This window comes from Carica papaya, chromosome 8, assembly GCF_054855325.1.
Source record: "Carica papaya isolate Zhongbai chromosome 8, ASM5485532v1, whole genome shotgun sequence".
Classification (NCBI taxonomy): domain Eukaryota; kingdom Viridiplantae; phylum Streptophyta; class Magnoliopsida; order Brassicales; family Caricaceae; genus Carica; species Carica papaya.
In genome coordinates, this window is record NC_142316.1 from 7805431 (window position 1) to 7827492 (window position 22062).

Genomic DNA, 22062 nt, shown 5'->3' on the forward strand with positions numbered 1-22062 from the left:
TTGATCTATTTAACTCAATCTAATAATAACATTTTAGTACATACTGAATTTTAGCACTATTGTAAATTCTAGGTCCCATAACAAACTTCGCACTTAACTTGCTGACGAGTCCAATCAACCTGCCCAAATAAGGAAAACCTGCCTCGTAGTTTGAGGCATTGGAGAAATATGTTCTTTTGTTTTTCTCTTTGAGAAAGGTTGGACAAATATTTTAATCCCGTGGATCGAACGTAAAATACCTCAAAGCCAATAAATATGAAATTAATTTTTTATAAGGTAATATGTATGTCAATATTAGTTCGTTTAACTATTAAAATTTGAATTTCTATCTTAAATTAATAACTTAATTAATGGATGTAATTAACGGAGGAGGGTGTAGATGTTAAATTAATATGTTATAGTGAGCGTTATAAAAAAAACATCTATATAATTCATCTCTAAAATTGAAGAACCATTGTACACAAGCTATTTTGAAAACTTTCCCTTGCTCCCAGTATGGCGAAATTGGATTGTTCCATCACTTTTCTGGCACTATTTTTCGCCGCAGGACTGCTTTTTGTACCGGCACTTTCAGAGGATATAGCCCCGTCACCCAAGTCCGAGCATCATATAGTCGATGAGGAATTCTTTCAAACTTGCGTCCAGAAAGTTAACGGGAGATGCAACATTGAAGTGCTGGGATACCTTTTAGCTCCCAAAAATCAGCTCAACGTGAGTCGAGATTGTTGTTTGAAAATAATAGAGTCCGGGATAGACTGTCACCATATTTTGGTGGATGTCGTTTTGTCAATGAGACAGTTAGAGGCATATGAACCTGTAGCCCACAGCAAAAGCAAGGAAGTATGGAACTATTGCATAACGAATTACGGGAAGGAAGCCCATGCTCCGATCTCTCTTGACAAATGAGTTATAATACATTAATTGTAGTTTATAATTTCTCCTGAATTTGTTCACTTTTCTGGACTATTAATAATGATTTTAATTTCAAGCATATAAAGTATAGAGCTTTAAGCAAGGTATATATGTATCTACAAAGTTGCACATTGATATATCCTTGACATATTGTTTTATCAGAATATTTGAAAAGTTATATGTCGCAAAATAATTTAATTTTATCAAATGGACAGGGTTAAATTTTTTTTTTTATGAATTCATGGAGAAAATATTTATTTGGCTTTGGTTTTTTCTTTTTCCTCAGTTTTTATGTTTTTATTCTGGCTTTGGCAATTGAATTGCAAACCTCAGGCTTGTCTTGCCCACTAACAAATATGATAACCACAGAGACAAAGAGCTTGTGGTTACTTCTTTGGCCATTGTTGAGCTTCTGAATTCTATTATGTCTTCCATAAACCTTCTAAATGGATCTGACAAATTCAGCTAAAAATTATATTCTATGGCCAGCATATGGAATAAGGTTAAATGAGTTTTATTTATTAGATAAGGACCTAACATCACACCAGGATCTTAAACACACTTGAAAATCTCATACTGTTGAGATCCTAAAAAATCATGAATAGTTACAATAGTTGATAACAACTCTCATGTACTCGAATAGTCATGGTTGATCGGATTCTCATGTACTCTTTTGTGTCCATAAATAATAATTGTAAATCAAAACGAAGATACGTAATTTTTGAAGAATAAAATCTCAGTTTATTATTCTCTCTAAACTTTATATCCCTCTCTCTCTTCTCTTCTCTCTCTGTTATCTCTTCTCTCTATATATTTTTCTCTTTCTCTCTCTAACAACCTCTCTCTATATATATTTCTCTCTCTTTCTAAAACATTTTTCTTTCTCTCTCTATTTCTTTCTCCCTCTAAAATCTCCACTCTCTCTTTCTCACAAACTCTCTTCTTCTCTCTTCCCAACTTCCTCTCTTCTCTCTTTTCAGAATCTTCTTTTCTTCCCTAAAATTCAAATTCTGCACCAATATTTTCTTAAATTCAACTTCTGCCCCACTATTTCCTCAAATACAAATTTTGCCCCAATATTTTCTAAATTTTAGATTCTGCCCAACCTTTCAAATTTTCTCATAATCACCCCAAAATCATTCAAAGTTTAATATTTTTCTAAATTGAAGGTCCGGTGAATTACATGTCAAAACCAGATCCTAACAATTTAGTATCAGAGGCAGGTTCTAGATCCCAATGGGAGCCGATGATGGCCGACATTGCGAAATTTTCGATCAGATAGAGGAAAAACTCAATCTGATGATCCAGTTGTTGAGTGGTGACGTTACCTCTCTGGAGGACGCAAAACCAATGGCCTCTATTGCAGCTGTGCGCGAAGTGCAGAGTGGGACTCTTCTTTTCCCTATGGGGCATGACGAAGAAGATGAAACAAAAAGGGGTAAACTGGCTTTTAACAAGGCAAACCCTAAAACCGGTTCAATGACTAAATCAGTTGAAAAAACACTAAAACTGTTGGTTCGAGCCGGACTAATTCAAAGACAATATGAGGCCAGACTAAACCCGTGTCAAACCGAATTAGTTTATTGAACCAAACCGATCAGACCCCAGTGGACCGAATCGAACCACTCAATCTCTCTGTCACTCATATTCCCTTGTTCTCTCTTGGTCTCTCACTGATGAAAACAAAACAGAAGAAGGAGAAGCGGAAGAAGAGGAAGTGGAAGAAGAAAAAACAGAAGAAAAATGAAAAAAAAAGTGGGAAAGGAAACAAAAGAAGCGAAAGAAGAAAAGATACAAAAGATCCACATGAAGTTCTTCGGTAGCACATTAAAATATATACATATATATAAATTAATAATATCTATATATAATCATAATAAATAGTAATAATATCCTTAGATAGCAAATGTTGGAAGCTGAATTTCAACCTTGGGGACAAGGTTGATATCCAAGGAGAAGAAATTGTTGAGATCCTAGAAAATCATGAATAATTGTAATGGTTGATAAGAATTCTCACGTACTCAAATAGTTGCAATGGTTGATAAAAATTCTCATGTAACCTTTCATGTTTATAAATAATAGTTGTAAATCAAATCTAAGGAATGTAATTTTTGTAGAATAAAATCTCAGTTTATTATTCTCTCTCTAAACTTTCTATCTCTCTTATCTCTTCTCTCTTCTCCCTGTTATCTCTTCTCTCTATAAATTTCTCTTTCTCTCTCTAAAAGCCTCTCTCTATATATATATTTCTCTCTTTCTCTCTCTAACAGTCTCTCTGTTTCTAAGACAATCTTTCTTTCTCCCTCTAAAATCTCCACTCTCTCTCTTACAAACTCTCCTCTCTCCCTGACTTCCTCTCTTCTCTCTTTTCAGAATCTTCTTTTCTTCCCTAAAATTCAAATTCTGCACCAATATTTTCTTAAATTTAACTTCTGCCCCACTATTTCCTCAAATACAGATTCTGTCCCAATAGTTTCTCAATTTCAAATTCTGCCCCAACCTCTCAAATTTTCTCAGAATTACCCCAAAATCATTTAAATTTATATATTTTTAACTAACTAATTATTATATATATTATTACTTTAACTGAAAATTTAAATATATTATCATTTTTTTATTTTTAAAAATTATAAGGAAACATCAAATTCAATTTCATCTGAAGATAAATCAGGCTTATAGTCCTTGAGGACGAGCAGGGATCCTTTCAAATTCCATACTTCACGACTGCAGACTCTTTTCTTATCTTCCTCTTGATATATATATATATATATATATATATAGGTAAACACTACGGACATCTCTTTTATTATATATGGTGTTCTTCCCTTGTTAATAGATATGGATAAGCTCTGTACAGTATAGGACAGGTAAGCTGCGTAAAACCTATGAACAGCCACCATTAATCAAAGTCAGAGCCATACTTTACAAATTAAAATTCATGAAATAATTTCCCACATCTCCACCGAGCCGCCTCATATGCTATATAAATACCCTACAACCTCAGGAACTCATCCTCACTTGTTCTATGGAATTTTACATATAAGAGAAACAAAAACAATTTAGAGAAAAAGGAATGGCGTCTGAATTCCCAAGTAAGTACGGATCAACTCTTCTTTTCATATATAAGGGTAATTAATTAGTGCACAATTATAAGAAATTATATACATATACATATATGTATGGGTGTTGCAGGTAAAAACTCATGGCCGGAACTTGTTGGGAAAAACGGAGATGAGGCAGGGGAAACCATAAAGAGAGAAAATCCAAATGTCTTGGAAGCCATCGTGTTGTTGGAAGGAACTCCGGTGATCAAGAATTTTAGCTGCAACAGGGTTTGGGTTTAGGTAAGCGATTGCAAGATTGTTACTCTAGTTCCTACTATAGGCTAACATTGCCCCACGTAATTTCATATAATAAATGTAATAATACATGGGCTAGTTTCTTGACTGATCTAGCTTCCATTGTAACCAAATAAATAAATAAGTAGTTTTTATTTAATTTTCAATAATTAGTAAATTCTCTTATGTTATTTTTCTTTAGATATTTATTTGAATAATTGGAAATAAATAAATGTGACTGATATTTTATGTGATTTAATAGTTTATTATATATTAATATTATATCCTATTTTCTAATTATATACAATTTGGATTTTAATTTGATTTAAAAATTTTATTTAATTTCAATGCAAATCAAATTTTGGAGGGTAATTAGAAACCAAACTAAATTAAACTATTTCGGTTTAGTTTTTCAATTGGGTTAAATTTTTTAGTTTGGACAAAATAACTTGTAATACCCAAATTAATTTTTTGTAATTTAAATTAATTTGTAAATGTAGTTTTTTTAATTTTTTATTTTAATTTAGTATAAAAATGAAAAAAATTTGAAAGAGAATGAAATTGAAAATAATTTTGAAAAAAAAAACAAGTGAAATTTTGGATTTTGAGGGTATTTTTGAAAGAAAAATCGAAAACTATGGGTCAAAATGTAATTTAAAAAAGTTATACCACATAAGATGCCCGGTTAGTAGCTCTTACGAACTAGAACGCGCCACGTGGCAACGAACACTGACACGGTGCCACACGGGAGGCCACGCGGGCGATCCGCGTGCCCGCGATCGAACCGTCCATATTCGCTCCCGCGTGCACAGACGACCTGGATGTGTTCTCTCCCTAAACGCGCTTGGACGGTCAGATTTAAATGCGATCAACGGTCCAGATCCACTTCTTATTTAAACGCGATTGGACGGTTCATATCAGATAGCGATGAACGGTCTAGATTCACTCCCTATTTAATTGTGATCAGACGTTTCAGATCAATCGCGATGGACGGCCCATATTAAAAGGGGACGAATATAAATAATCCTCTTCACACCAAATCCTAAGCCTAGCCGTCAGACACCCTCATCGGAGAAAAAGACCCAACCGCTGGAAAGGAGAACCACCACCATCCACCGCCGCGCCGGAGCCACTTCCGATCGCCAAAAGAAGTAACAAAATTTCTTTTTGCTCATAATTCAATTTTAAACACCCCCGTGGCCATATCGGAGTAAAATGATCAACCAATTGGCCAAAAACTACGGGCAAAGCCCGGCAGTGCCGCTGCAAAAAATTTAAAAAACCACATCCGATAAGGCCCTTTCCGATTTCCGTTATGCAAAATTTTTTCACCGTTTCCTTCTCTACAGGTTGACCAAAGTAAAACACTCAACCGCAAAAGCGAGCTAGCGGAGCCGCCTCACCGAAGAGCCCTGCTGCTGGTGAGTTTCAGTTTTTCAATTTTTTCGGCCAACTGAGGTCCCTTAATGTGTTTTCTCGGAAGGATTGATGCAAAATTGGCCAAAAATAGGCAACCTGAGGTGGATCACCATCGCGGGCAGCGGCGTCGTCGCCGAAGCACGGTGGAGCCACTGTGCTGGAATTTCAAAATTAGCCAAAAAGAGGTCCTGATACTGTTTTTGGATTTTTTGGGATATTTGTAGATACTTGTAGCGTGTTTTAATTTCCGAAGAAAAATTCAGGGAATCCGGGGACCGCAACGGGCACAGTCAATAAGTTTCATTTTTTAGGCATCGAATTGAGTAAGAATCTCTTACTCTATTCTCTGTTATGGAATTGAAGTTAAATTATTAATAATACGGTATTTTATACAATTTAAAAAATATTCATAATTAATTATGTGTTCGAAAATTATATATTATTGTTTCTGTTAATTATTTTTACGGTTTGAATGCATGATAGTATCTGATTGATCGATTTTACAGCTTTGAATGCATGTATTGTTTATTTTATGGGTTTACGGTTGAATTGGAAAAAAGAGAGATTAAAGAAAAATGGAAAATTGTGTGATTAAGTGAATGGATGAAGCGACAACCTTACTGGATATCCTGAGAGATGGTAGACGAACTGGGCGTATAGAAAATCCTACCGTGAATGTTGCTTCATACCGGATGGGGTATCGAAGTTTGGTAATTTGACACTCATACCAGATAGGGTATGGGGACGACCCATTTCACCATCACACTGGACAGAGTATTGAGGTTTAGTGGTTTGGCGCTCATATCGGACTGGGTATGAAGACGGCCCGTTAATTTGAAATGTTAAAGGAAATGGTTCACGTGTTGTAGGAACATCCTTATAAACCCCCATGGATACTAATAGGTTGATAAAGGATAGAATTGTTATTCAAATCGATTGCATATGAAATCATTCTTTGAGTTATGTTATTATCTCTATAAGTTGTTTTGTAAATCTCACTACAGTAAATAGATGGCAAAAGATTTTGTTTATGATAAATGAATTTATTTAATTAAGAGCTCCATTAGTTGTTTTGATTTTTCTACCAACCTTCATTTCTATGTCGTTGAATAGCGTGATATTCTTACTGGGATAGCGTAGCTCATTTCTTATTTAACCATTTTAGATAAAGATGACCAGAATCCAGAGGCTGATCCATAAGAGAGTTGCGAGTAGCATACCAGTTTTATTTATTTTCCGTTTATTTCATTAATTTTTTGTATTTCCTTCAAAAGTGTAATTTATGTAGCACTATTTAGTACTTTAAGTGTACTATTTAGTACTTTATTTATTTTCCGTTTATTTCATTAATTTTTTGTATTTATTTCAAAAGTGTAATTTCTGTAGCATTATTTAGTACTTTAAGTTATTGTGTAAGAAATATAGACACTAACTAATTATTTCGTTTCCACACTTAATTTATGAATTATTTCTTTTAAAATTTCGGAACCGTTACATAACTTACAACCTACGCAATGCATTATTTACTTAAGGCACACATGAATATTACCTAAAGAAAACCAATAATATATTGACGTATAAATTAATGTCACTACAATGTATATAAATCTATTGAACTCAAGAATGGTCTTGCCCATAAATAACATCTTAATTTGTAATTAATTCCCTTCTTTAATGCATTTTTAAGTTTCTGATTTAAGAAAAAACACTTATATCCCACCTCATCAGCTATGTAAATCCATCAACTCATCTTCACTTGTTTTATTGAATTATAGAGAGAAAATGTCATCTGATTGCCCAGGTCAGTATGGATCAACCTTTTTTTCTCTCAATTTTATTTTAATAAAAGTGAATGATTAATTCTTATTTTCTAGTAATATCTTACTAATTGATACAATTGGTTAAATCTCGTAAAATTATTTCATAGAAATTTATTGATATATATATATATATTTTATAATATTAAATAATCAGTATTCTTTCTGTTTTTATTGTTACAAAAAATTCAATTTTTGTGTAAAAAAGACCCCTATTATCTCTTTAGTTTATCACATATTTTATTAAGTAATCAAATTATTTAACCTAACATGTCCGGTTGACACCTAGACTAAACTCTTACAATTTTATTAGGAAAAAAAAAATGTAAAAAGTGAAGTCTCTTATTTTGTCAGTAATTTAATTTAGAAATATTACATGTGTATATATAAGTTAATGAATTAATGCATAGTTATAAGAAAATATACATATGTATATATGGGTGTTGCAGGTAAAAACTCATGGCCGGAGCTTGTAGGGAGAAACGGAGATGAGGCAGCGGAAATTATAAAGAGAGAAAATCCACTTGTGGCTGAAGCCACTGTGTTGCCGGAAGGAAATAAGGTGATCCTAGATTTTGACTGCGGAAGGGTTTGGATTAGGGTCAACGCGTGCAACATTGTAACCGTAGTTCCTCATACAGGCTAATATTCTCTACCTGGATTTTTAATTAATTTTCTTAAGTTCAGAGTCGTCCTCATAATATTGTGATATTAATTTAATTCCTTATAATAAATAAATAAATATATAATGTGTCTTTATTTGAAATTAATTAAAATTTTTGTGAATCATTTCCATTTTCGAGAATACTCAATACAAAGGTAATTTTTGAGAAAATATTTTTAATATTGTGGGTTGAACATAAAATACCTCGAAACCTATGAGACTAATTTTTTATGACATAATATATATGTTAATATTAATTTATTTAATAATTAAAATTTGAATTTCTAAGAGATGTAATTAATAGAGGGTGTACATTTTAAATTAATCTATTATAGGGAACGTTACAAAAAAATATCTAGGAGATTGGATTAAATTTTTATTGGACCGAGCCCAAATGGAAATGGGCTAGATATGTGTTCAGATTTTATTTGGTCTAGGAGACAAAAACAAAAAATGAAGGGATGTGAGGGATCTAAACCTGAGTTGGCCGACCCTAATAGAAAACCAGGCTAGGGAAGAGAGAGAAGCCCGTGGTGGGCTGAACGTTAAGAAAAAAAGAAATCATATATGTATATATAGAAGACAGCTGAAGTTTGATCCAAATAATAGTGGGTCGAACCCATAGAAAAGATCTTTTAGAAAGAAAGATTTTGGTCTAATGAACCTGGTGAGGCCAAGTCCATAGGAAGCGTATAAGAAAAATTTAAAATACTAGTGGGCCAAATCTTCCTAAAATGGATTAGAAGTGAAAAGGTTTTGGGTAGGTCGAAGGATGGGAAAGAAAATAAAACTTAGTTTGAGGTAATAAATATGAAATTAATTTTTTATAACATAATATATATGTTAATATTAGTTTGTTTGATGATTAAAATTTGAATTTCTATATTAAATTAATAATTTAATTAAGATTTGTAATTAATAGAGGGTGTATATATTAAATTATTACAAAAAAATATCTATATAATTAATTTCTGAAACTAAAGAACCATTGTACATAAGCTATTCCAAAAATTTTTTTTTGTGCCCAATAAAATAAAATTGGATTGTTCCATCACTTTATTGGCACTTTTTGTTCCTACAGGATTACTTTTTATACTAACATTTTCACAAGATATAAATTCGTCACTCAAGTATAGACATCATATAATTGATGAAGAATTCTATCAAACTTGTGTCCATAAAGTTAGTGAGAGATGCAACATAGAAGTGTTAGAATACTTTTTTTTCCAAAAAAATTAAGTTAACATGAGTCGAGATTGTTGTTTGAAAATAAAAAATTCCGGGATAAATTATCACCATCTTGTGATGGATGTCGTTTTGTCAATAAAATAATTACAGGCATATGAACCTGTAGCTCACCAAAAAACAAGGAAGTATGGAATGCATATTGAATTACAGAAAGGAAACGCGTGCTCCAATCACTCTTGACAAACGAGTTATAATACATAATCATAGTTGATAATTTCTCCCACATATATCTATTTTTCTGGGCTATTAATGTTAATTTTAATTTGAAGCATATAAAGTATCGAGCTTTTAGCAAGGTATATGTATACTTACAAAGTTATATATTGATATATCCTTCATATATTATTTTATCAAAATATTTAAAAGTTATATATTGTAAAATAATTTAATTTCATCACATAGACCTGGTTAAATTATATGAATTCACAAAAAAATCAGTTGAAAATTAACATTCAAATAATAGGTTATGTATGATATTTCATGAGTTTTTATTAATATGAAAGAAGATTGAATTAGATCAAATAGGCCAAAAAAAAAAAAACAGACTATCTAAATTTATTTGGTTAAATTCAAATTAATTGTAAATATTTTTCCTTACATGAGTTTTAATTAAAAAATAATTAATAAATCTAATAAAAATAAAACTAAATAATAAATTTCATAAACAATAATTATTTATTTAATAGATCATTTATGGAATTAATAAGATAAAATAATAATCTAAGAATATATATACCTTAAAATCTCGGTCCATTTAATCTGGACGGAATGAAATAAAACTCTTTAGGACATCTAATTCCAAATTGAAAATTAAATCAAACTATTGTATTCTAATTCGTTCTATTTAATTTCATCTAATATTAATTGTCTAGTATATGCCGAATTTTACCACTACTATAAACTCTAGGTACCATAACAGACTTTGCACTGAACTTGCTAATGAGTCCAATGATCTGCCCAAATAAGGAAAATTTGACCCATAATTTGAGGGATTGGAGAAATATTTTCTTTTGTTTTTCTCTTTTTGAATGATTGGGCAAATATTTTCAATCTTGTGGATTGAATATAAAATACCTCAAAGCCAATAAATATGAGAGTAATTTTTTTTAACATAATATATTTGTTAATATCATTTTGCTTAATGATTAAATTTTGAATTTCTATCTTAAATTAATAATTTAATTAAGAGATATAATTAATGAAGGGTGTACATATTAAATTAATCTATTACAGCGAGCATTACAAAAAAGTATCTATCTAATTAGTCGTTGAAACTAAAGAACTATTGTACACAAGCTATTCCAAAAACTAAAGAACCACTGTACACAAGCTATTCCAAAAACTTTCTTTTGGTCCCAATAAGGCAAAATTGGATTGTTCCTTCAATTTTCTGGCACTTTTTGTCACTGCAGGACTACTCTTTATACCGATATTTTCACAAAATATAAGTTTGTCACCCAAGTATGGACACCATATAATTGATGAGGAATTCTATCAAACTTGTGTCCATAAAATTAATGGGAGATGCAACATTGAAGTGTTAGAATATTTTTTTCTCAAGAAAATAAGGTTAACGTGAGTCGAAATTGCTGTTTGAAAATAATATATTCTAGGATTGATTGTCACCATCTTGTGGTGGATATCGTTTTGTCAATGAAACAGTTGCAGACATATGAACTTGTAGCTCACAAGAAAAACAAGGAAGTATGGAACTATTGCATATTGAATTATGGGAAGGAAGTACATGCTCCCATCTCTCTTGACAAATGAGTTATAGAACATAATTGTAGTTTATAATTTTTCCTATATATGTCCATTTTTTTGGATTATTAACAATAATTTTAATTTGAAGCGTATAAAATATCGAGTTTTTTGCAAAGTATATATATCTACAAAGTTATATATTGATATATATCCTTCATATATTGTTTCATCAAAATATTTGAAAAGTTATATATTGCAAAATAATTTAATTTTATCATATAGACCTAGTTTGTAACAACCCCAGTTTTCAAAGTTGGTTGTTATACTAATCAAACATGTAAGATTTATTCACATTATTTTTAATAAATAACACATCAAATCTCAAGACATCAACCTGCATAAATTTTCATTCCATTTGAAACTCATGTATACATATATATACTCGTGTATACTAAATCTCATTTACCTCATTTACAATGCCAAACTAGATTATCAAGTGTTAATAATGGAAGTATAAGTAATTCCATCTAAATGAGACATGTATATGTGTAATTATATCAAAACAATCTCATACCATGCTCTAAATCAACGATAATTGCTCTATGGTACGCCTTACTTATTCCAAAGTTTGAACACACGCTTCTTGTACATCCGATTCTTACTCTTGTTTTATCTGCTCTGTAATATATAACATGTAATGAGCTATATAGCCCAGTAAGTAAAATTTAAAATTCACATCAAAACAAGTAAAAAATTTACATCTAACTTCCCGGTACTGGGCATTATCCAACTTAACCATTTCCCTTCCTTTCTCTCACTATCATTGGTCATATATGTAGTCTCTGCATTCAGCATAGCAAACCCTAACCCATTACAACAAGTTTTTGCTCTGCTTACTCCTAATTTCCCTCCTAAAAAGTCATCTATTCACAACCATATACCTCCATTTGCCTGTCCCTAATTCTTCCCAACTTAGTCTACCCCTAGCAGGTCTATTTTCCTTTAACCATAATTTGCCCAGTATCTTAGTCTAACTCCCACCGTAAACCTCTCCTCAACTTCTTAAATTTGCCTAATGGAGCACCAACGCCTCTCAAATTATTAAGAACACCCTCACCAAACTCCCTACGTTTTTCTCTTCAGTTCAGCCCGTATTTCCCCCCTCTTCCCCTGATTTATTTTATTTCCCACAGCCCCTATCCTAATTTCTACCCCTAACGCTAATTACCATCAATCCAGCTTCCCTCTTGACATATTTACAACATTTCCATGGTGCTTAAGCCACTGGATATTCACCCATTCCACAGTTATAGCCATTAGATGTACCAAGATTGCAAACATAAAAGAAAAGAGAAAAGTAACTAAAACGAAGAAGAAAGAAGGAAAAAAATATAGATAAATAATTAGTTCTTGGGTCATCAAACCCTCGACCCAGCCACTTGGCCACAATAGAATCCCATATTCCTTCACCTCCAGATCATAGAACCGCAAATATTACAATTGCCCACCAATTGCATGTCAATGCCAATCACACACACCTGACGCATCGAACCCTCGACCCAACCACTAGGCCATAATAGAATCCTATATTCCTTCAAATTTGGATCACAGAATGGTAAATATTACAATTTCCCACCAACGACATATCAATGCCAATCACACACACTCAGGGCATCGACCCCTCAACCAAATAACTGGGACTACTGTATTGTAATTTTAGCATATTCCAAGCACAACAAGCACATGAACACAATGAATATACTAGAGTAAAGCAAATGTGTAAATCCCCAAGCATTAAACGTATGAGGGTCACCATGCATTTTTTAAAAAATATTCACCAAGAAAATACATATATATATAAATCGACACACATTTCAATTTTCCTCTTCCCCCTCTCTTCTCTTAATTAGTTCGGTTAGCCATTTTTTCCTCTCTCTGTCCAAGCTTAATTAATCACAGAATTTTCTCCATTCCCTTAGTTCAGAACCTCTTTAAACCAATCCAGTAAAGACCTCCCAGTTTTGAGCTCCTTCCCACAAACTTTTACTCTGTCTCTCTTTTCGTTCTTCTCTATTATTATTAGGAACTTTAACATAACTATCTTTGCCTCCTAGATCCTCCTCCTGAATCAGTTCTATACCACCCAAACACAAAAAGAAGAAATCACAAAGAACTTATAATGTAAATTTCTATTTGAGCAATGAAGAGCAAATGGTACTTGCTTCTCGGATATGTATAATGATGATTCAACACAGTCTCTCCTTCCTCTCCCTACACCCCCGCGTCAATGATGTTGCTCTGGTAAGTTCACTTATTGTTCACCCTCCCCTTAGCTTCTTTCGATATCACTATTCCCTCTCTCTTTTTCTCTCTAGGTCACCACTCTCATTCTCCCTCAAGTTTCCTCTCCTCTCTTTATACTAAACTCATCCTCCCCCCTTGTTGTGTTACAGGTGAGAAGAGAAAAGGGAGGTCATTCAGGCTTGGGGCTAGGCCTATGGGCTTAGGTCTTTTGGATTGGGCTGAAGAAAACATTGTGCTAGCTGGGTGTTACAAATCTCTCCTTTAAAAAAAAAGATTGGGTTCTCAAAATTTACGAGCAGGGGTTCAAAACATATTTACTCATTTCCAAGTTCTTCCTCAACTTGGTGGTGTCGTTATAATGTTATTACTGAAAAGATTTGTTTAGTTTGTAAACACTTCTTTCCTAACTTCTATGACTAAGGTATAATTGTTAGGATTTGGTCTCTTAATTCTAAATATTTTAACAGTTATAGTTATTAGTGTCTCACTGTAATTTCTTTAGAATTTTTTATCAAGCAAAAGGAATATTGATGTGATCTTAGACAACCTATAATTAGTTCTAAAAATGAAACCTTGCATCAATGAGGAATGCCCAGAATGGGAGAGTAGTTTCATCCCTGAACGCTGTCCTAATTGGGATTATTCCAATACATGGCCCAAGTTTTTCCAAGCTAGAATGCTTAAGGCCCAAGTAAGATTAATGGGTTTGAAGAATTGTAAGAAAGCCCACGCTCGAGGAGGAGGCCCACACGTGCGCCGAAAAAGTGGCCCAGCCCATATGGCCCATGAACATGCACATGTGCCCACATGAATCGTGTGTTTGAGTGCCAGGAGCGCCCACGCACGCGACCCTCTAGGCCCGCATGGAACCAACCACACGCGCGTAGGCCCAAGGGGCCAAACACTTGCACCCCACGCGGACAGGCCCGTAGACGGCCCAAACGGCCGAAGCCTAGCCTGTGCTTCTCGCGAACCTCCTCCCGCACAACACGCGCAGCCCAACTGGGCCGGCCCATCCGGGTAGCCAAAACCAGCCGACCCCTCTTTTTCCCTTTTTAAAATATTTAAATTACTTAATATTTATTTATTTTATTATTTTAAAATTTTTTAAAAGGCTTGGGACCTACTTTTCAAAATACCCTTGTGTTAAAATTAATTTTCACATATTTTTTAAATGGATTTCACATGGGATAAATACGGATTTAAATTAATTATTATTTTAATTATAAATCTATAGGATTATTTAATTAATTTATTTGGGATATAATAATTATTTTATTTTGTATTTATCTTACATTAAGATATAATTTTATCTAGGATATTATTTTATTAATTATCTGAAGATTTTTGTACTCATCTAGATTGTCCAGAAAAGGCTATAAATACACATTTACCCCTAGGATGTAAAACACACATTTGAGAATAAATTTGAGAGAATTCTTGAGAGTTTTGACTTTTTTTCTTTTATCATTTTTGCTAAAAATTAACTTCTTCAAGTTTTTCGGGAAGAAGGAGTATTTAGAAGTGTTGTTGAGTCAATGAGCGGTGATCAACTTATAGGTAACTCTGTGATTTTTTTTTTCTTGTTTATTTCTCTAGTCTTTGTTTTTACTTTCCTTTAGGATTATAAATTTAATTAGAGAGAAGAGTTTAATTCTAAGTGGTTATTTTTTTGGTATTGCATACGCTCAGTGAGTTTCAAGAGTAAATTCGATCCTCCCCCATACCTTATCGCGTCATCTGGTGTAAGAGCTTTGGCTCCTTGAAACCTAAATCTATCTTTATTTGATTTAGCATTTTGTTCTTAAATTAGCACTCAAAATTATTTGATTATTAATTCATATTACATCCTGCTTGAATTCATATCTATCCGTTCAATTCAAATAGTTCGTGTTATTATTCAAAAAAAAGTTAAATATCCAAAATTACCAAAAATGCCCTAGTTGCACCCTATAAGGCAATTGGCACATGTTTGCATTTTGTATTACAAAAACAAAATAACTGCCTACTTGGTGATCGGAAATCTTTTGAGAAATCAAAGGCAAAGTATGTTGCCTAACTGGTGTGAGCGAAAATTTTTATTTTCTTTCCGCACGCTATCCACATTTAATTCTAATTTGCATTTCTGTAATCTGCATCAACGTTGCATAAAGAAACTTAATCGGTCGTAGAGCGTAGCCGACGAATTGGGTGTAGTATAGGAAGATACACCTACTAATTATATCCATCAAGATTGATCAGATCCTTACGCATCAATCCAAATTGTCATTCTTTGTGATCTATATTTTTGTTTTCTTTATTTTATGACTGTTACATAATTAAGTGACTAATTATTACTAGTTGTTTAACGTATAAAGAGCACACCATTCTTTTTTTCTGTGTGCTTGTTTCTGAGCTTCAGTAGAAATCAGAATCCTTTAGGGTTCCTTGTGTCATAAGGACTAACGTGTAGACCTGATTCAAGTGATTTCGATTTCAAACGCTCAACTCGACAGACGAAGCTGTCAACTGAGAGATTGCAAGGTAAACATGAGTGAAGGTGAGAGAGAGATTTTCTTTCATTAACCTTTACCTTGCAGGAAAATTCACTATGTTTCAATAAAGTGACATGCTTTCATTCCGAGAAAGCATCATTGTTGTCCGAAGGGTCGTGAACCTATAAGCCCAATGAGAGGACAACGACCAGAGGGAGAACATATTCCACACGCGATGCCTTGTCCATGATAAGGTATGTGGAATGATCATTGATAGTGGTAGCAGTGCTAATGTGGCAAGCACTCTATTCATGAAAAGAGCAAGGTTGACATGCATCAAGCATCTAAATCCTTATCGGTTACAGTGGATGAATGAGTGTGGCGAAATTCAAGTTACCAAACAAGTCATAGTATCGTTCTCCATCGAAAAATATCACGACGAGGTATGTTGTGATATCGTACCTATGCATGCTAGTCACTTGATACTTGGAAGACCTTGTAGTTTAATAGACAGGTACAACATTACGGTCGCACCAATTGATATTCACTGAGAAAGGAAGGTTTGAATCATGTCCTTACATCTTTATCAACAAAAGAGGCACATGAAGATCATGTCAAAATTAAATAGTCCTTTAATGAATACTCAAGAAGGGTAGAAGAGAGAAAGAAGGCCATAGAGAAAGTCAATGGCCCATTAAGCATAAAGGATGCCCAACAGACAGCTAAAGATGGTCCATTGCGAGGAAGACCAAGACAGAAAACAAAGGAGTGTCCTGAAGACAGAGACATAATGTTGAGGAATATCTCTTATGAAAAGGGACGTTCAATTGTAATTACCTACAGGGAGATTCATTTTGACCTTAACCACTCTTTTCAAAGTCGTACTGTTTTTCTCTTACAAATAATTACCATAGTAAGTGGGCTACGAAGATTTGATCAAGATCCTAGAGGAATTATGAATGAAGTCATGACGTGCATCAACAACAAAGCAAACATGCCAGGGAGGTATGCGTGTTCCCTACTATAATCCCTAATCTTCTCCCTTGTGATGAAGGCTCAGATTCGAGGATGAATCTTTTTAAAGAAAGGGGAGATGATGTGATCCCAGACAGCTTAGAATTAGTTCAAAAAATACAACCTTACATCAACGAGGAACGCCCAGAATAGGAGAGTAGTTTCATGTTTGAACGCTTTCCTAATTGGGATTATTCCAAGAGATGGGCCAAGTTTGTCCAAACTAGAAGGCATAAAGTGCAAGTAAGATTAATGGACTTGAAGAATTGTAAAAAAGCCCATGCCTAAGGAGGAGGCCCACACGTGCGCCAAATAAGTGACCTAGCTCGCACGACCCATGAACATGCATGCATGCCCATACGGATCGCGCGCGCAGGCCCAAGGGGCCGAACACCCGTACCCTGCGCGGACGGGCCCGTAGATGGTCCAAATGGCGTAAGTCAGTTCCGGACGCACGCAGGCCCAAACGGCTGAACACCCACACCCCTCGCGGACGGGTCCACGAACAGCCCAAATGACCCAATCCCAGCCCGCAATTCTTGCAGGCCTCCTCCCTCGCAACCCGCACGGACCAGCCGGTCCGGCCCATCCGAGTAGCCCAAATCGGCCGTCCCCTCTTTTCCCCCTTTTAAAATATTTAAATTACTTAATTCTTATTTATTTTATTATTTTAAAACTTTTAAAAGGCTTAGGACCCACTTTTCATAATATCCATGTGTTAAAATTAATTTTCACATGGTTTTTAAAAGGATTTCACATGGGATAAATATGGATTTAAATTAATTATTATTTTAATTATAACTCTATCCGTTAATATTAATTAATTTATTAATTTGAGATAGAATAATTATTTTATTTTGAATTTATCCTACATTAAGATAGAATTTTATCTTAGATATTATTTTATTAATTATCTGAAGATTTTTGTACTCATCTAGATTGTTCGGGAAAGGCTATAAATAGACCTTTGCTCCTATGATGTAAAACACACATTTGAGAATAAATTTGAGAGAATTCTTGAGAGTTCTGGCTTTTCTTCTTTTAGTATTTTTGCTAAAAATTAGCTTCTTTAAGTTCTTCAAGAAGTAAGAGTCTTTAGAAGTCTTGTTGAGCCAAAGAGTAGGGATCAACTTATTAAGTCTGTGACATTTTTTCTTTCCTTATTTATTTCCCTAATCTTTATTTTTACTTCCCTTTAGGATTGTAAATTCAATTAGAGGGAAGAGTTTAATTCTAGGTGGTTATTATTTTGGTATTACATACATTGAGTGAGTTTCAGGAGTAGATTCGATCCTTCCCATACCTTTCTGCGTCAAATACTGTCTTGGGCTATAATGATCTTCAAAATTCATTAACGTCTAATGTTTTCCAATCATAGTATATGCAATTGTTATTACTGTACTACATGTTTTGAAAACATCATTTCCTATTCTCATTACATGGATCAATTTTTGATTACCTAGAAACCTTATCACTGCGGTACATCTGCAGTCTCCCAAGTTTCCCATGTCTACTTTAAGCTATTGTTTCCTAATTTTTGAAATTCAATATTTGATTATTTGGAGTATATTATCTTAAATCTTTAATAAAACCTCTAAGTATCACCAACATAGACATCATTCGTAAGGGCTTAGAGTTTTAATCTACTGTGGCTGTTCGTATTCATATAGGAAAGTTCACCAATACAACGGTTACTTTTACTATTCTGTTTCATATTCACATCCTCCAGGATAGGTGTGTACGAAACTAAATGGGTGTGATGGTTTTTGAAGTAACAGATGTTATTTGTGGTTCCTTATCATACTAGAGTTTTCAAGATCCTTTTTCCCTTTTTCTTTTAATTATTGGCATCTTCATGAATTTTACTTACATAAATTTTACATTTTTTGCTTACATGATATTTTTAATTAAAAAATAATTAATAAATCTAATCAAAATAAAAAGTAAATAATAAATTTCATAAACATTAATTATTCATTTAATGTGTAATTTACAGAATTAATAAAACAAAACAATAATCAAAGAATACATATATCTTAAAATGTCATTCCATCTAATCTGAAAGGAATCATATAAAATTTTTCTGGACCTTTAATTCCAAATTGAAAATTAAATTAAACTACTGTATTCTAATTCGTTCTATTTAATTCCATCTAATATTAATTATTTAGTATATGCCGAATTTTACTACTATTATAAACTCTAGGTACCATTACAAACTTTGCATTGAACTTGCTAATAAAACCAATGGTCTGCCCAAATAAGGAAAATCTGACCCATAATTTGAGGGATTGGATAAACATTTTCTTTTGTTTTTCTCTTTTTGAATGATTGGGCAAATATTTTGAATTATGTGAATTGAACATAAAATACCTCAAAGCCAATAAATATGAAAGTAATTTTTTTATAACATAATATATTTGTTAATATAAGTTTGCTTGATGATTAAAATTTGAATTTCTATCTTAAATTAATAACTTAATTAATGGATGTAATTAACGGAGGAGGGTGTAGATGTTAAATTAATATGTTATAGTGAGCGTTATAAAAAAAACATCTATATAATTCATCTCTAAAATTGAAGAACCATTGTACACAAGCTATTTTGAAAACTTTCCCTTGCTCCCAGTATGGCGAAATTGGATTGTTCCATCACTTTTCTGGCACTATTTTTCGCCGCAGGACTGCTTTTTGTACCGGCACTTTCAGAGGATATAGCCCCGTCACCCAAGTCCGAGCATCATATAGTCGATGAGGAATTCTTTCAAACTTGCGTCCAGAAAGTTAACGGGAGATGCAGCATTGAAGTGCTGGGATACCTTTTAGCTCCCAAAAATCAGCTCAACGTGAGTCGAGATTGTTGTTTGAAAATAATAGAGTCCGGGATAGATTGTCACCATATTTTGGTGGATGTCGTTTTGTCAATGAGACAGTTAGAGGCATATGAACCTGTAGCCCACAGCAAAAGCAAGGAAGTATGGAACTATTGCATAACGAATTACGGGAAGGAAGCCCATGCTCCGATCTCTCTTGACAAATGAGTTATAATACATTAATTGTAGTTTATAATTTCTCCTGTATTTGTCCATTTTTCTGGACTATTAATAATGATTTTAATTTCAAGCATACAAAGTATAGAGCTTTAAGCAAGGTATATATGTATCTACAAAGTTGCACATTGATATATCCTTGATATATTGTTTTATCAGAATATTTGAAAAGTTATATGTCGCAAAATAATTTAATTTTATCAAATGGACAGGGTTAAAATTTTTTTTTTATGAATTCATGGAGAAAATATCATTAGAAAATTAACACTCAAACAGTAAGTTATGTATGGCATTTCATGGGTGTTTGTTGATATTAAAAAGGAGACAATCAGTCCGGATAGGGCCAGAAAAAAAAAAAAAAAAAAAAACGCTAACGCCATCTAAATTTATTCGGTTCAGCTCAAATTAAATTGTATATTTTTTTTTCCTCACATGATGTTTTTAATTAAAATAAATAAATAAACCTAATAAGAACAAAACTAAATAATAAATTTCGTAAACCATACTTATTCACTTAATATGTAATATACGGAATTAGCAAAACAAAACAATAATCTAAGAATATACGTATCTTAAAATCTCAGTCCGTTTTTTCTGGAAGGAATCAATAAAAATTTTTAGGACCTCCAATTACAAATTGAAAAATAAATCAAACTACTATATTCTTATTGATCTATTTAACTCAATCTAATAATAACATTTTAGTACATACTGAATTTTAGCACTATTGTAAATTCTAGGTCCCATAACAAACTTCGCACTTAACTTGCTGACGAGTCCAATCAGCCTGCCCAAATAAGGAAAACCTGCCTCGTAGTTTGAGGCATTGGAGAAATATGTTCTTTTGTTTTTCTCTTTGAGAGAGGTTGGACAAGTATTTTAATCTAGTGGATCGAACGTAAAATACCTCAAAGCCAATAAATATGAAATTAATTTTTTATAAGGTAATATGTATGTCAATATTAGTTCGTTTAACTATTAAAATTTGAATTTCTATATTAAATTAATAACTTAATTAATGGATGTAATTAACGGAGGAGGGTGTAGATGTTAAATTAATATGTTATAGTGAGCGTTATAAAAAAAACATCTATATAATTCATCTCTAAAATTGAAGAACCATTGTACACAAGCTATTTTGAAAACTTTCCCTTGCTCCCAGTATGGCGAAATTGGATTGTTCCATCACTTTTCTGGCACTATTTTTCGCCGCAGGACTGCTTTTTGTACCGGCACTTTCAGAGGATATAGCCCCGTCACCCAAGTCCGAGCATCATATAGTCGATGAGGAATTCTTTCAAACTTGCGTCTAGAAAGTTAACGGGAGATGCAGCATTGAAGTGCTGGGATACCTTTTAGCTCCCAAAAATCAGCTCAACGTGAGTCGAGATTGTTGTTTGAAAATAATAGAGTCCGGGATAGATTGTCACCATATTTTGGTGGATGTCGTTTTGTCAATGAGACAGTTAGAGGCATATGAACCTGTAGCCCACAGCAAAAGCAAGGAAGTATGGAACTATTGCATAACGAATTACGGGAAGGAAGCCCATGCTCCGATCTCTCTTGACAAATGAGTTATAATACATTAATTGTAGTTTATAATTTCTCCTGTATTTGTCCATTTTTCTGGACTATTAATAATGATTTTAATTTCAAGCATACAAAGTATAGAGCTTTAAGCAAGGTATATATGTATCTACAAAGTTGCACATTGATATATCCTTGATATATTATTTTATTAGAATATTTGAAAAGTTATATGTCGCAAAATAATTTAATTTTATCAAATGGACAGGGTTAAAATTTTTTTTTTATGAATTCATGGAGAAAATATCATTAGAAAATTAACACTCAAACAGTAAGTTATGTATGGCATTTCATGGGTGTTTGTTGATATTAAAAAGGAGACAATCAGTCCGGATAGGGCCAGAAAAAAAAAAAAAAAAAACGCTAACGCCATCTAAATTTATTCGGTTCAGCTCAAATTAAATTGTATATTTTTTTTTCCTCACATGATGTTTTTAATTAAAATAAATAAATAAACCTAATAAGAACAAAACTAAATAATAAATTTCGTAAACCATACTTATTCACTTAATATGTCATATACAGAATTAG

General features: G+C 32.9%; 1 protein-coding gene across 1 annotated transcript; it reads left to right on the plus strand.

Annotated features, from left to right (window-relative positions):
• Positions 1-495: 495 nt before the first annotated feature.
• LOC148240435 (protein DOWN-REGULATED IN DIF1 11-like) lies at positions 496-906 on the plus strand. The gene has a single exon (XM_088210304.1). It carries the CDS (start codon positions 496-498, stop codon positions 904-906), a length of 411 nt encoding a protein of 136 aa, XP_088066430.1.
• The last annotated feature ends 21156 nt before the right edge of the window (positions 907-22062 follow it).